This window comes from Saimiri boliviensis, chromosome 1 (genome assembly GCF_048565385.1).
Source record: "Saimiri boliviensis isolate mSaiBol1 chromosome 1, mSaiBol1.pri, whole genome shotgun sequence".
NCBI lineage: Eukaryota > Metazoa > Chordata > Mammalia > Primates > Cebidae > Saimiri > Saimiri boliviensis.
The window spans coordinates 202,642,471-202,655,905 of NC_133449.1; the positions used below are offsets into that span (position 1 = coordinate 202,642,471).

At 40.4% G+C, this 13,435-nt stretch overlaps 1 protein-coding gene across 5 annotated transcripts in view; it reads left to right on the forward strand.

Annotated features, from left to right (window-relative positions):
• Positions 1–13,435, forward strand: part of EFNA5 (ephrin A5) — a 293,503-nt gene that overhangs the window by 91,970 nt on the left and 188,098 nt on the right. Inside the window, exon 1 of one of the 5 annotated variants that reach the window (XM_074382912.1) lies at positions 1,731–10,115. The exons of the other annotated variants lie outside the window; for them this stretch is intronic. Coding sequence (XP_074239013.1) covers positions 10,057–10,115 — 59 coding nt within the window. The 5' untranslated portion in view covers positions 1,731–10,056. Of the gene's footprint in view, positions 1–1,730; positions 10,116–13,435 lie in introns of those variants that run through there. 5 annotated transcript variants of the gene reach the window in all.

The window sequence follows — 13,435 nt, forward strand, 5'->3', positions numbered from 1 at the left end:
TTTCCTTGAATCTGAAGCATAATTCTGGCCTACAGCTTAATCAGATATTTGAGGTACTGTAGACTAGTGGAATTTTTCACTGTTTTCGGCTGTTAACATCCCTAAAGGCACAGCGTGTCTCTGTTGCTCTTTGTTATTCCTTCATATGTCTCCAGGGTAAAGGGCCATGATAATGAATAATCTCTCAGGCTCATATCACAAGGGGAAGGAAAGTTTAGCAAGTGGGGAAGAGGTAGACTAAATTATTTCTGAGGTCTCTTTCAGTACTGTGTTTATGAAACAGTTTAACCTGTATTCATTTGTTCCAAGGTGAAAAACATGATGTTTCTGGAAGTTATTAATGCAATTTTGGCAGATGAGCATGCTGGGGAAGAGGGAACTAGATCTGAATTAAACAGCCTGGCTGGCAATGTTGTTCACAGCCTGAATTGCTCAGCTTTAATGAGGTCTTGCTACAACCGTATATTTTATACACACACATCTTAAAAATTTCTTGTTCAAAGTCATCTTCCAGTTGCATCCAAAGCACAAATTTACGGTTAAAAAAAAAAAAAATTCTCAACATACTGGCTCAATGCTGAGATCAGCAAATTCTCTAAGCTCATTTTTTTGGGAACAAGCTGATTTTAAGATCCATGATTTCTACAATTTGGAGAACAACAAATTGACCAAAACAGCCAAACTTTTGTGTGGACACAGCTAATGGAATAGTACAACACAGTGTGGGTGCATGCTTATTTTTGTGTGGTGTTTGGTTGTTATTCTTTTTTCCTGTGAAAGGGTATGAGTATTGTGCTATGCAGTTGCTCACCCTAATTTATCATAATTTTAGTTGATCATAAAGAGTAGAAGATCCTTGCAAGAAGAAGTAAATAGCTGGAGAAAATGAGTTGATTAAAATATAGATCCTGTTCTCATGCAAATGTTCCTAATTTTTAAATTTAGATGTAGAATTCTGTATATTATAAAAATGTTCTCTAAATGGAACATTTTTATTTCTTCACAGTGTTCATAAGGTCTTGTCAGATATTTAACTTTTAATATTAAGTATCTTCAATTGCACTGGGAGTTGGTCACTGAAAAGAACTCTTTAAATTCTAATTTGTGTGCCACTATATAAACTTGTCAGGCACCTTTAAAAGTGTGATTATATAGTCACTAATAGACCTTTCTGAGGTGCTGAATTATTGTTGAAATTCTCACCCAAAGCATATAAAATCAGCCTTGAAAGTCCAGGAAATGCTGTGGACGACTGTAAACTGTTAAGAGATTTATGGATAAAGAGTTTTATTATAAATATTCTGAGTTGTAGTTGATTAAACAATCTGTCTCCTTCTTACGTAGTTAAAATGTTGCAAAGAACCGAAGAGAAATCTGTTGGCTAAAAAGTGAAATCTCTGAAGGATGCAAAGGTCAGAAGTGCCATTCATGCAGCAAGGTGGGGCATATGGAAGTTGTGCTAAATGTGAATTTGGGGTGCAGCGTCTTTGGTAGATGAAAACATTTCAACTAAATGATGAATTCACCCTGTGCTTTTTTTGAACTAAAATTACCAAGTCACGTTGCTCATTTCTATTATTAAGACAGAGAAAGAAAGAAAAGGACTATGGCACTATTAACTGTGGCTTTTTAATTTTTTAAATTCTGAATGGAATTATTTTATTTAAGGATGGTCTTTTTTTTCCTTTCTTTTTTTTTTTTTTTTTTTTTTTTTTTTTTTTAATGTCTGGGTCACACGACTATAGGTTTCTTGGAGCCTCTTGTCTGTCATGCAGTTCTAAAGAGAAACCCTGTGGCATAAAGAAAAGACTTCAGCAGCAGACCTGAGTTAGAATGCTGGGTCAGCCACTAGCCGTTCAACCTTAGACAATAGTAATGATTATAGTAATGGCCACTATTTTTTGCTTATTCTGTACTTGCTCTTTGTGTATATTTTACTTCATTCTCTTAGCCCTGGAAAGTTGTACTTTGCTCCATGTCACACAGTTGGTTAGTGGAGGAACCAGAATTCTACTCCAGCTGTGTTCATGTCCAAAAGCTGTGGTCTTTCTTCTGCATCATGATTACTGAAGCTTTTTGTGCTATAATGTCCTGTATAAAATGAGGACAGTGTTAATGCTTAACTTCCAGAGTTGTTGGGAAGAATAGAGAGGGTCTGTAGAGTCCAAGGCATGCAGTGGGCAAGCAGAAAGTGGCAGAGTTGATTAGGGCCACAGTGTGCTTTGTGTAGACCCCATTTATGCACTTTTGTCTTTAGGGGTCCTTTCTTCCATTAAAAAAAAATTAAAATTCTGTTTTATGACTGGGTTGGTATAAAGGCAAATGTGATCAAGGCTGGATTTTATTTTGTTTTATTTGAAAATATATTAAAACATTGCAGGGGTTTTAGGCACTGGGCCTACTAGAAGCAACATAGAAGCCAACTCCATATCATCATAGGCTCCCTTCTAGCTTCAGAGCAGTGCTATTTTCTTTGGTGAATCATATTGCCATTGTGTCCTTTTTACTGCAAAAAGGATTCTGCTCAGCAGATGTACATGGGTGTGAGTGTGTGTGTGTTTGGGGAGAAAAAAACTGTCACCATCAGTATTAACCAGACAGATGCTCTTAACAGTGGATGCCTATAAGGGTGCCTCTTGCTTGATAAGTCTGAGATATGCTATTTATCATTTGTTTTTTCTGGTCATCTTTGACTGTATTACAACTTCTAGAACACTCAGATTCAAACTGAAAGTTATGTATTTTAAAAGTCTAGAATAATTTTTCACTTTTTTTTCCCTCTACTTATTAGAACTGGCAACTGGTTTTGGCCTCATGTGGCTCTGTCTTGGGCCTCCCTGGGTTGGTTTCTAGGGCAGTTACTCCTTGCCTGGCACCCCTGAAATCCACAACCCAAAACTGATTATAATCAACATTGCTCAACTTCCAGAATGAAACTTGTAGTTACCTCAGACTTCATGGATTTGGCCTGCTTTACATGCATAACCAGTTGGATTGACTCATAACTAGTTTAATTACTCAGTGCTTTGCTTAGATTGCAGACTTTTCTAGGAGAGGCACCCTTTTGCATCTTCTCAACACCTAAGCATTTAATAAATTCTTGTTGATTGAATGGAGGAATGACTGACTGGCAAAGAACCAGTCAGTTATGTCAAAGGTGCCAATTTGATTGTCTTGAGACCCAATCCATTAAAAACTCAGCTGTTTGGCCAGAGAGTAGGGGCCTCACCAAAAGTTGAGAATTTGAAGAGAAACCTTTTATAATCTTATAAGGGTCCAGGCTGTGTTCTTTGATCAGTTAAGGAAAAAAATGCCAACTGTCAGGCATAACCCAAGATTTCAGGAAGTCTTCCCCAGCAAAGTCTGAACACCCCGCACTCCAAAAAAAGGTTTATCCCTCCTGTGGATGGCAGACAATATGCTTGCTGATGCAGCCGGTGATATAATTAAACTTTTGACCACATGCATAACTTTAAGCAAAAAAGTGGCTAAAGCTCTGTGTCTAACGTGATTGAAGGGTAGAATCCGATGGTGAGGCTCCCCCAACTAATCTCTCCTTTCACAGTTCCTTAGAAGCAGACCTTCTGGGGGTCCAGAGTTTACAATAAGACCCTTTTATACTTAAAATGTCAGCAAAACATTAAGACTAGCTCTTCCCAAAACACGAAGGGGTAAGCCTGGCCATTCTTTCCTCTTGACATTTGGTCTAATTCCATTTCAGATAAGTGGGCATTGGATGTAATCCATCTGGAGTGGGGCATCCTTAAATATCCCGTTTTGGCCTGCCTTTTGGATCTAACCCTTATTGCTGACCCTTCACTGGGTTTTCTGCGTCTGAAAGGGCACACAGCTCTTCCTTTTTGTTTTAGCCTACAATAATATCTAATATTTAGGTTTCATAGAAACTATGAAATGCTATTCACAGACACAACAGCCCAGCCGAGAAACTGACTTCATCTGGGAATGGCAAAGTTCCCATTTTCCCAGGCTACGTTCCCAAGCAAGATTTGAATTTTATGTTCACAATTGACTTGGTTCAGAGTGACCAGGTGGCCAGAGTGCCTCTGAAAACCCCCTCAGGGCCTAAGGAAATTTGTGTTGGCAATTATGTTAGTCATTTTGCAGGTGAAAGGTATTCTGATTTACATTTCACAATCTGATCTGCTGCAAGGCAAGGGCGAAAAACTGGTGCAGTTGGCCACTAGATCTTTCTAAAGTAAGAGTAAAATGTAGATGCTTAATAATTCAGACGAAATTCTCTGACTAAAGCTGAGATAGGTGGGCAAGTTGAAACAGATCCATGTTTTGGACTGGAAATAACCCTGGAATGCTAACCTTCATGGGGTGGAGGGGTTTATGTGTGCAACAATGTGACTGTCACAATGTGGATTAGAGAAGGGATTTCATCATACCTTAGTATTGTACAACTTCATCAATTGTTCTGAGATTCTAAAGGGAGGAGGCTTAGTATTTTTGCGGTTAAATAACAGTATGGCAAGCTTCTCTGATGTGTTCCCCCATCCTCATGTAGTAAAGAATTTGAGTGTTAGCAGCTTTGTAAGAATCTTTATAAACAGCCACTGTGTTTTCCTCTCACATGAGTCTGTTCCAACGTGCTGGGTAAACAGTGGTAATTGATAAAGTCATATATACAGCCTTTATTTTCATGGGTAAATTTATGGTCAGGAAAATATCTGAATTAGTCTCGTCCAAGACAATTGAAAGAAATGTCGGCATAGTTCCTGATGATGGATTTTTCTCATGTAATTATTTTGCATTTGGCATGATTCAAAATTGATTTTATGAATAGGATGGCAGATTAACCTTTCTGTAAAAGGCTGGAAAAATGATCACTTGGAAACATGGTGCCCCCTAATAGCATTCTTTGTAGCAATCAGAGATAATCTGCTTGTGCGCAGTCATGTTATTAGCTCATTTCCTTAAGCCGTTTCCTAAACTTCTTATCTGATTGCCGTGATGGTCCCAGTTATTGGATTGGGGATAGTTCCTCTACTCGATGTAACTTTTCTCACTTAAAAAGAGTTTGATAATGATGATGGAAATGGTGGTTTCTGTGAGAACACTGTAGGAAGAGCAGAAGACTAGAAAACACCCGTTTACATAAACCCATTTTGTACCCCGCATTTGGAGAACTAGACATTTAGCTTAAACAAGCTGGGGACGGTTATCATTAATGGCATCCTTGGGTGAGTGTTTAATACAACCACTTAAGTTGCTGTTTGCCTGGCATTTCCTCCTTTAGGAAATGAGGCAGTTTGCAGAAAAGAAATTAAATAAATCCTGCCTTTCCTTTTTATTGCCTTTGAGATTTCCATGAAAACTTTTATTTCTTGGGACCTCTAAGTGTATTTGCTTTTGGCAAATGCTGATGTTTTCTTGATTTTGGAAACTGGTAGAAATGGGTCATGCTAAACAGGTAGAATCCTACATGCTGTCTTTATTCTTTCTAATCTCTTTCTTTCCGATATCTTGAATTTTTACCAAATCTTTTATTCTGTGGCCCAATTTTCATAGTGGAATGTAAACTCCTCGAGGGTAAGGACCACGTGCTGTATGTACTATGTGTTTTCACTGAGCTCAGTAGGTCTACAATAGATGAGTTTATAGTTTTCAGGATCTCAGAGATCATGACTGACTTGTCTCAAAAAAAAAAAAAAAAAAAAAAAATCCAATTCCAAGCAACATCTACCACATTTTTACCAACTTGCAAAAATGTTAATAAAAGCATTAAAAACTAAATGAAAAGTATCTCTAACACATTTTCTGAACTAATTGGTATGAAAAGCAGCCTTCGTGGGTTCACAGGAATACCAGAAAAGGTTTTCCCCTTCAGAGAACATAATTTTCTCCTTTCGGATACATGGTATGTGTCCCGATGACCACAAAACAAGCCAAACGTTTTGGGAAGGTGTCTGCTTAGCTTTCTGGATTTAAAGTGCACCTGAAAATTCTTCAGAGTGTTACTTAGGTCAATCTGTTTACAAAATATGGGATTTTTCCTAATGACTTAAAGATCACTTCCTGTGTGTCGGTGGAAGAATTTCTTACAGGCTAAAGGCTGCATTTCGCCTCTTGGATCTCTTTGATTAACTGCTTGTTATATTTATACTTCAGAACAGGACCAAAGAAGAATTCCACTTTTATTCTTTGTTACATTTGAAGAATTAATGTGAAAGAACGAACGTCGTGCATTGTCAGGAAATGATTTTTCATGTTAGCATCAGCAAAGCGGAGCAAGTGCCCTCTGCCGTGGCTTTTTACCATATTAGACAGGGATGTCCTTCAGCATCTTTGCTGATGATGGGCATAAATCAAATTGAGAACAGTGGTATGTAGTGAATTTAGTGCAACTGCATTTTTTAATGTGTAAGTAGGCTTAGGTTTTTATCTCCCTTATCTTAAGCCCCGTCAAGATCAAACTCAAGCAAGCATTCACATCCACAATTGAATCCCACCAGCCTTTTTCTTTAAGTTAACATTAGTTCAAACTCTCCCCACTGCTTCTGTCAATAGATCTTTTAAAGACAGGCATTAGAGTTAAGTTTGCCTTAGCCTTTTTTTCCCCCTTTCCATAGCTTCAAGCCCAAGGGCTTCTTTTAATAGGCATTAGTTAAGGCCCAGAATTGAGTAGACATTTGTGAAGGAGACTTGAAGTTTGGAACAGAATTGGCCTTTATAGTTTTTCCATGGGGGGAAAAAAATCTTCTTATGAGAATAAAGGCTGCCTACTAATCTGCTACCATCTGGAGAATGGAGAAGCCAGAGATTGTTGGCACCAGGTCACATCCCTTATGTAAACTGTCAAATTCTTTTCATATTAATGGCATATTGAGTTTAATCTGAGGGGGTTTGGTATCGGTCAGAGCTTATTGATTGATTTTTTTTTTTTTTTTTTTTTTTGCCAAGGAGTGCTTCTAGTATTGTTACAATATGAGAGAAAGACACTGAGTACTCCCAAAAATCAACCATTTGATTCATAGAAGTCTTCCTTTTACTCCCACTTTGCACCATCCACTTTGCACCATTTAGTAATGTTTGAAGCCATAAGTAAAAATCCTCTGTGTTCTTCCAAATAACTCTTTCCATCTGACTTTAATGAAGAAAGTATGAATACATCTTAAATTCAATAAGGAAACCAGTTGATAATTATCATACTTATCCCCATACTTGAAATAAAATAGTAGTGAGCCTAAGATTCTGTTTTTCTTACAGATTATTTTGCACATATGTGCATGTGAGTATAAATATAGATGTGCATTTTGGTGCTTTAGGGTGTAATGGAACAGCTAAAGTCACCCCAAGTCTTCCGAGGCTCCTGCTATCTGAGTGGTAAGGAATAAAAATCCTTACTTTTTGATTATGAAACCTTTAGCCTCTTGTGGACACAGGGCCAAACAGATTGCAAATGTCTTGACAGCTCTATTCACAGCAGAAGCTTATTCCCCAAACTGGTGCAGATTGATTTTGTTCATTCTAAAACTGTTCTGCTCTCTCCCTCTTATAAATAAAAATAGACCCACACACTCATTCCCAGACCTTTTGATAGGTAAAGGTTGAACTCTCTAAACCACAGCATGGAAACCCAAGTAATCATGTTATTCCTGGGGATAGACATCTACAGTACAAGCTAAAAGAAGTGGTGAATAAAAGGCACTGTTTTATTCTGTACTATCCACATAGGATATTTTGGCAAAAACAGGTCTAACATGCAATAAATATTTCTTGAACAAATAAATAAAAGAATGACTATGAACTCTCGTTTTTACCTGAACAGTCTTCTGCTTGCTTAAGGAACATGAGGAAACAAAACCTAAAAATTTCAACAAACAGGATTAAGTAAAGAAGTGCTTGAAATATCCAGCTTTTGAAAATTCTTTTAAATTCTGAAATGAGAGCATTTGTCCTTGGGACCTATATTCCACTGGTGCTTCTTGCCCCCCTGGTTTCATATGTAAACCAGAAAATGAAAACCAGACCCAATGAACCAAAGGAGAGATGAAGCATGTTTGTTTTGCCCATTATATATCTCTGCTCACGCCTAGATGCCTTGCCTTCTCTGTCCTCTGTGTTTGAAGTTGAGAGCTGGGAACAGACATGAGATTGAGGTCCCAGGGAGAAGCCAAGTTCAGCCTGAACTGGTGAACTCACTGAGACTAGGGGCAGATAACGTGAACTAAAGATACTCACTTATGACATTTGTGCCCATAGGGGAAAGGCCCACTGCGCCTTTACAAACAGGTTTCTTTTTGGTTGTCTTAATGGATGGCGCCTAGCTGAATGTCTTGGCAGTTTTCCTTAAGTAACCGTCTCCAATTGATGATGATGGGAATGAGCTTACACACAAACCAGTATTACATAGGATTTTCTGCCAAAGACACTGAATGCAGCAATTCTGAAGGGAATCGTCATAAGGGACAGTGGGCTGATATTACAAAACATTAGCATGCTCACACAAGAGCGCAACAGCAATAACAAAGACAAAGAATTAGGTGAAAAGGAAGGCGAAAACTTGGGAAGGAACTTGGAAGATGTCCGTGTGAAGACATATATATATATGAAAGAAACAATGGAAGTGTAAAACTGATTTTAGTATTATATTTTGTTGGCAATAAATACCACCCTGTTGTTTGAATGCATTTTGATCCTAAGCTGCAGTGTCCGTGTGCTAAGGATTTAAATAATTACTATTAAGAATGTTACGGTAAACTCTAACTTTTAAAAGGGTAGTTAGTCCAGGTTTTCTACAGTGGTCAAGTACATGCGAGTGACTTAAGAATCTTTTTATAGCAGGTTCCCTTTGGGAGCCCCCACCTCCCTAACTTTGTAAACTTCTCACTTGCAAAGCAGCAGTCAGGTTTGTATTCATTCTTTTCAGCCTGCTTGGATTTTTTCTGACTGCAGAGAACCGTGACTGGACAAAGATTGTAGTTTGGGGCGGTCGCTATTCTGACGGCACCCTGTGCTCCCACTGTGTGCTTTACAAGGGACTCCGCCTGCCAGAGCTCCTTTTTCCTCCTCGGGTCTCATCTGGAGAGCTCCGAGGACTGTCTGGCGCAGGACCAAGAGGCGGAGTTCAGCACCGTGGCCAGCAGGGGGCGCACTTGCCAGATAACAGGTTTCTCGGTGCCAGAGGAACTCGCATCACGTTCCCTGCCAGGCTGTCCTTTTTCGTCAATTTGGCTCAAGATTCGACTCCAAAAGCATTTTATTTTGCCCTCTCAGGTCCCGGCCCACACCTGTATGACTGTCCGTCCACGCTGCTGTTTTCAGTTTCTTTTTGTTGTTAACAGTAGGCTCTGCTCTGCCATCCCTGACGTCTGATCACCTTTTACTTAGAAATTGGAGAGTGGTTTTCTTTCCCTCTCCCTGTATCACAGGTCAAGTTGAAGGGTACAGTCACCTGCAGGGAACAGGACCAAGTGTGTTCATTGAGCATTTTGCTGTTTTACATGACCTCGCCATAAAGGAATGTCTCTATGAGAAAGGAAAAACCTGTTTCATAACGCAGTGCAGAGCTTTGTTTTCTCTCGTCAGGGTGACAGCCCTTTGGTTTCTGCCAGTGGGTATGCGACAGGAAGGTGGGGAAACTGGATCATGAAAATTCCACGGCTGGCAATTGCTCATTCTTTAGCCTTCTAGCCGGAGGATAGTGTCTGGTTCCCAGGGTGGCGCAGTACAGTATTTAATTCGGAGAGCCCAAACCTATGCCATTAGCATTTTATTCTTTAAAAAAAAAAAAAAAAAAAGGAGGGTGACCCTTGGCAATTTTTAAGCAGCTTCAGCATAGTCTGACAGGAGGGGGTGATTGAGTAAGCGTTTTGTTTTTTGAAACTTGGACTCAGTGAACTTGTTGACTGGACTTTGCTGGGTAATGCTTTCCCCAGACAGCGAGCCATCTGCGCCGGAAAAGTTCACAGTGCACACCCGGGGCTTGTTACCACAATGTGGTGCTTTATGACTGAGATCCTTTTCTTGAACGCCTGAGCCACAAGGTTCCTGTGCTCTCTGCCCCAGGTTGGATTACAAGTTGCCCCAATGCTGGAGCAATTCCCACTCTGGCTGGGGCGGAAGCAGGAGCAGAAACCCCACAGCAGGTACTGATGCTTCAGATATGTTTTTCTGCAGGCTCCTAAGCCTTCTTCCCCATTCACCCGCAGTTCCCAATCCCTGCCGCCCTGGGCCCCCATTCATAGATTAGTTCTCAGGCAGCTGCAAATACGGATGTGCTACCTCCTGTTGAGAGAGAGACAGAGAATGAGAGTGTACCCATGCAACGGCAACAGGTCCCCCCCGCCCCCCATGGAGGAGTGTGAAATCACTGAGCTCAAATCTTAGAAGACTTTCAGAAGTCTGTATAGAGCAGGTTTACTTTGGTTTGTTTTTGGCAGAAGCCCATTATTTAATGGCAGCAGGTTTCCTTGTTTTTAAGTCCGTTGGAAGTTAGCTCTGCGGTATTTCAGCTGTATAAGGATATAGAATCCAACCTCTTTGGTAGCTATTGGTTCAGATTTTGCTTGTGTAAATGGGTCTGTTTAAACCAGCCGATTGTGTGCACAATAGGGTTCCAAGATTAATTTTTTTTCAGAAACTGGGATTCTTCTTTTCCTACTATTAACAGAATCATTAATGTCTGCCCCCCACACCCTTTTTCATTTTAAAAGTCATCTGTAGAAGCTGCCTTTCCCAGAGCCTCATTGTTCGTGAATTATATTGTGAATCCATTTGGACACCGACCAGGAAGTTGCTATAATTGCTCACATGCAAGTAAAAGCTTTCTCTGTGTATTAATTAGTTGATACAAGGGATTAAGATGATTACATGAAAGGCATTGCGCTTCCCTCTGAATAGTTAGACCAAGGTGGGTGCCAAGGCATCATTTGATCCCATTTGCTCAGCATGTTCCCTTGATAAAGGCACAGAATTTGAACAGTGAGGTTTCCCGAGGCAGCAGAACATGGGGATCATTTGGATTCACTGTGTCTGTTGATGTGAAATGTGGGATATTAATCAAGGCTAATTACATGCAATGGGTTTGGAACAAACTGAAGGCCAGTTCAGGGCATGGTTCTCTATGTAATTACGGACTGTAAGGTACCAAGGTAATCACTGGAAATTAGAGGCCCTTCCTTTATGGGTCTTGCCTCTCAAAATGTGGAAACAGTTTCTTTCACCATTAGGAGGTAGGTCTCTCCTCAGAGCCTGGTGTTAACCAGATACAGTCAGCTTTTAAGTAGGCCTTGGTCATGCTATGTCAGCTTTCTAGAGTTAGGGCAATAATCCAGATAATTCTGGCCTACTTTTTTTCCCCTGTCAGTGATCTTCTAATATTTGAATTCAAAATAAAAACTGGTGTCTACTTGCTTAGGGAGTGGAATTGAATAGTTCAGTGTCCTTTTGTAGAAGACCATTTCCTTTATGTGTATTGTTTGTTTTTTGTTGTTGTCACCCAGGCTGGAGTGCCCTGACACGATCTTGGCTGACTGCAGCCTCTGCCTCCAGGGTTCAAGCGATTCTCCTGCCTCACCCTCCCAAGTAGCTGGGATCACAGGCACATGCCGCCATGCCTGGCTAATTTTTTTTTTTTTTGTATTTTTAGTAGAGATGGTGTTTCACCATGTTGGCCAGGCTGGTTTTGAACTCCTGAGCTCAGGTAATCCTCCCATCTCAGCCTCTCAAAGTGCTGGGATTTTATATATATACTTATTTAAAAGGGTAATCTGCAGTCCTTTCGATTAATACATTTAATACCTTTGACTTGAAAGTATTGAGTTACTTCACAGTGTATGAGTGTTTGGAGATGCCACTTTTTTAAGGAAGCCCCTCCCTAGAGGGCTGGGAGAGCCGCTATTGTGAGACTCTTGTGGGAAGTTGAACATTCACCTCCGGTACAGAAAGGCCCCAAACCCAGATTCTTGTTTCTGGTACTGTGTGTCTTTATGCTGGTCTGGGGCTAAGTATAGATTTAACTTTGAATATGTATGCTTACAGGTATGTGTTTATTGTAAGCTCAGGAAAAGAAGTTGGCCACTAAGCTCAAAAGAATCAGGGTGGGAAGAAGTAGTGATTTTTCTAAGTCATATATTTAGCTGTCCTGACGTTGCTATTTTTAAGAACTTTCAGAACGAGTTCCTATCATAGATACACTATTTCTGAATCTGAAAATTGAGGAGGATTTGTAAAAGTATGGAGGGCTTATAATAATTTTATAAAACTGAGGTTTTATGTATTCTATGTGTAAGATATTCTGTATCATATTTTTAAAAAACTATTTTTCAAGCTGATTTCATCACAAGGCTCAAACCACTACTAGCTTCTGAAGTTTTATTTGTGGTGGCATTTCTGATTCTGTTATGTCCCACAATTATTTGTACGTTCTCCATCCAGAAAGTCTATGTCTCGCCTCACTGGGAGGCACTTCTGCACGTTCCTGGCCGGGGTTTGAGGATGGCCAATGGAAGAGTGAGTCATTGTGTCTCTATGTTAGGGCACTTAGGGACTGCAGCTGTCAGTTTCTTTCCTTGTGGCTTTACCCTTTCATTGTTTTATCACTCACGTGTTAATGCAGTGCTGCGGCTGGCTTGATTTCTCCATTCCTTCCCCTTTACTACCTGCCTCAGTGTGTCCCTTCTGTAGCACTTCTCAGGCTTCTCCCTGGTCTAGCTGTCTCTCAATTCTCCTTTCTGACTTTCCCATGGGTTTTTCTCTCCCCACGATCTTTATTATTCCTCTGCTGAGGTGGGAAGATCATTTGAGCCCAGGAGGTTGAGGCTGCAGTGAGCCATGATCTAGCTAGCCATTGCACTCCAGCCTGGGTGACTGTGAGATCCCAACTGTAAGAAAATAAACAACAACAACAACAACAAAATCCTCAAATATAAATATCAGAAACAAACTCTTCATTCCAAGCCACACACTACCTTGCCTTACATGTCCAGTGTCCAATGCCATACCCTTTTAATTTCTTGGCCTACCCTAGAAATGTCGTATAAACTGGGTTTTCCCTATCTGCAGCCTTCAGGGAACCTGGCTATTGTTATTTTAAAGTTAATGGTCCTGCTTCTGTTGTGAGAACAGAGAGAATGAGGCTGCTAGAACCCCATGTGTGAACGTCTGCCCCTTTTCTTCCCTTTCTTGGGAGGCTTGGGTGTTTTAGTTTCGGACATCCCGACCTGGGGCAAGGGTGGGTGAATTGGGGTGCTGTGTCTCAATGTTCATTTGTCTGTCATGCTATTCTCTCACCTCTCCAGAGTAGAGAAATGACTCGTTCAGGCCCCAGAGCTTGAAGATGTGCACAGGTACATGCACCCACACGCATTCTACCTCTAGCACAAGGGTAAGCCCAAGGTCACCGAAGTAAGTCAGCAAAACTGGAAGCCAGGGTTGTTGATTCTGTGCCTTATTCTTTGCAAACCCT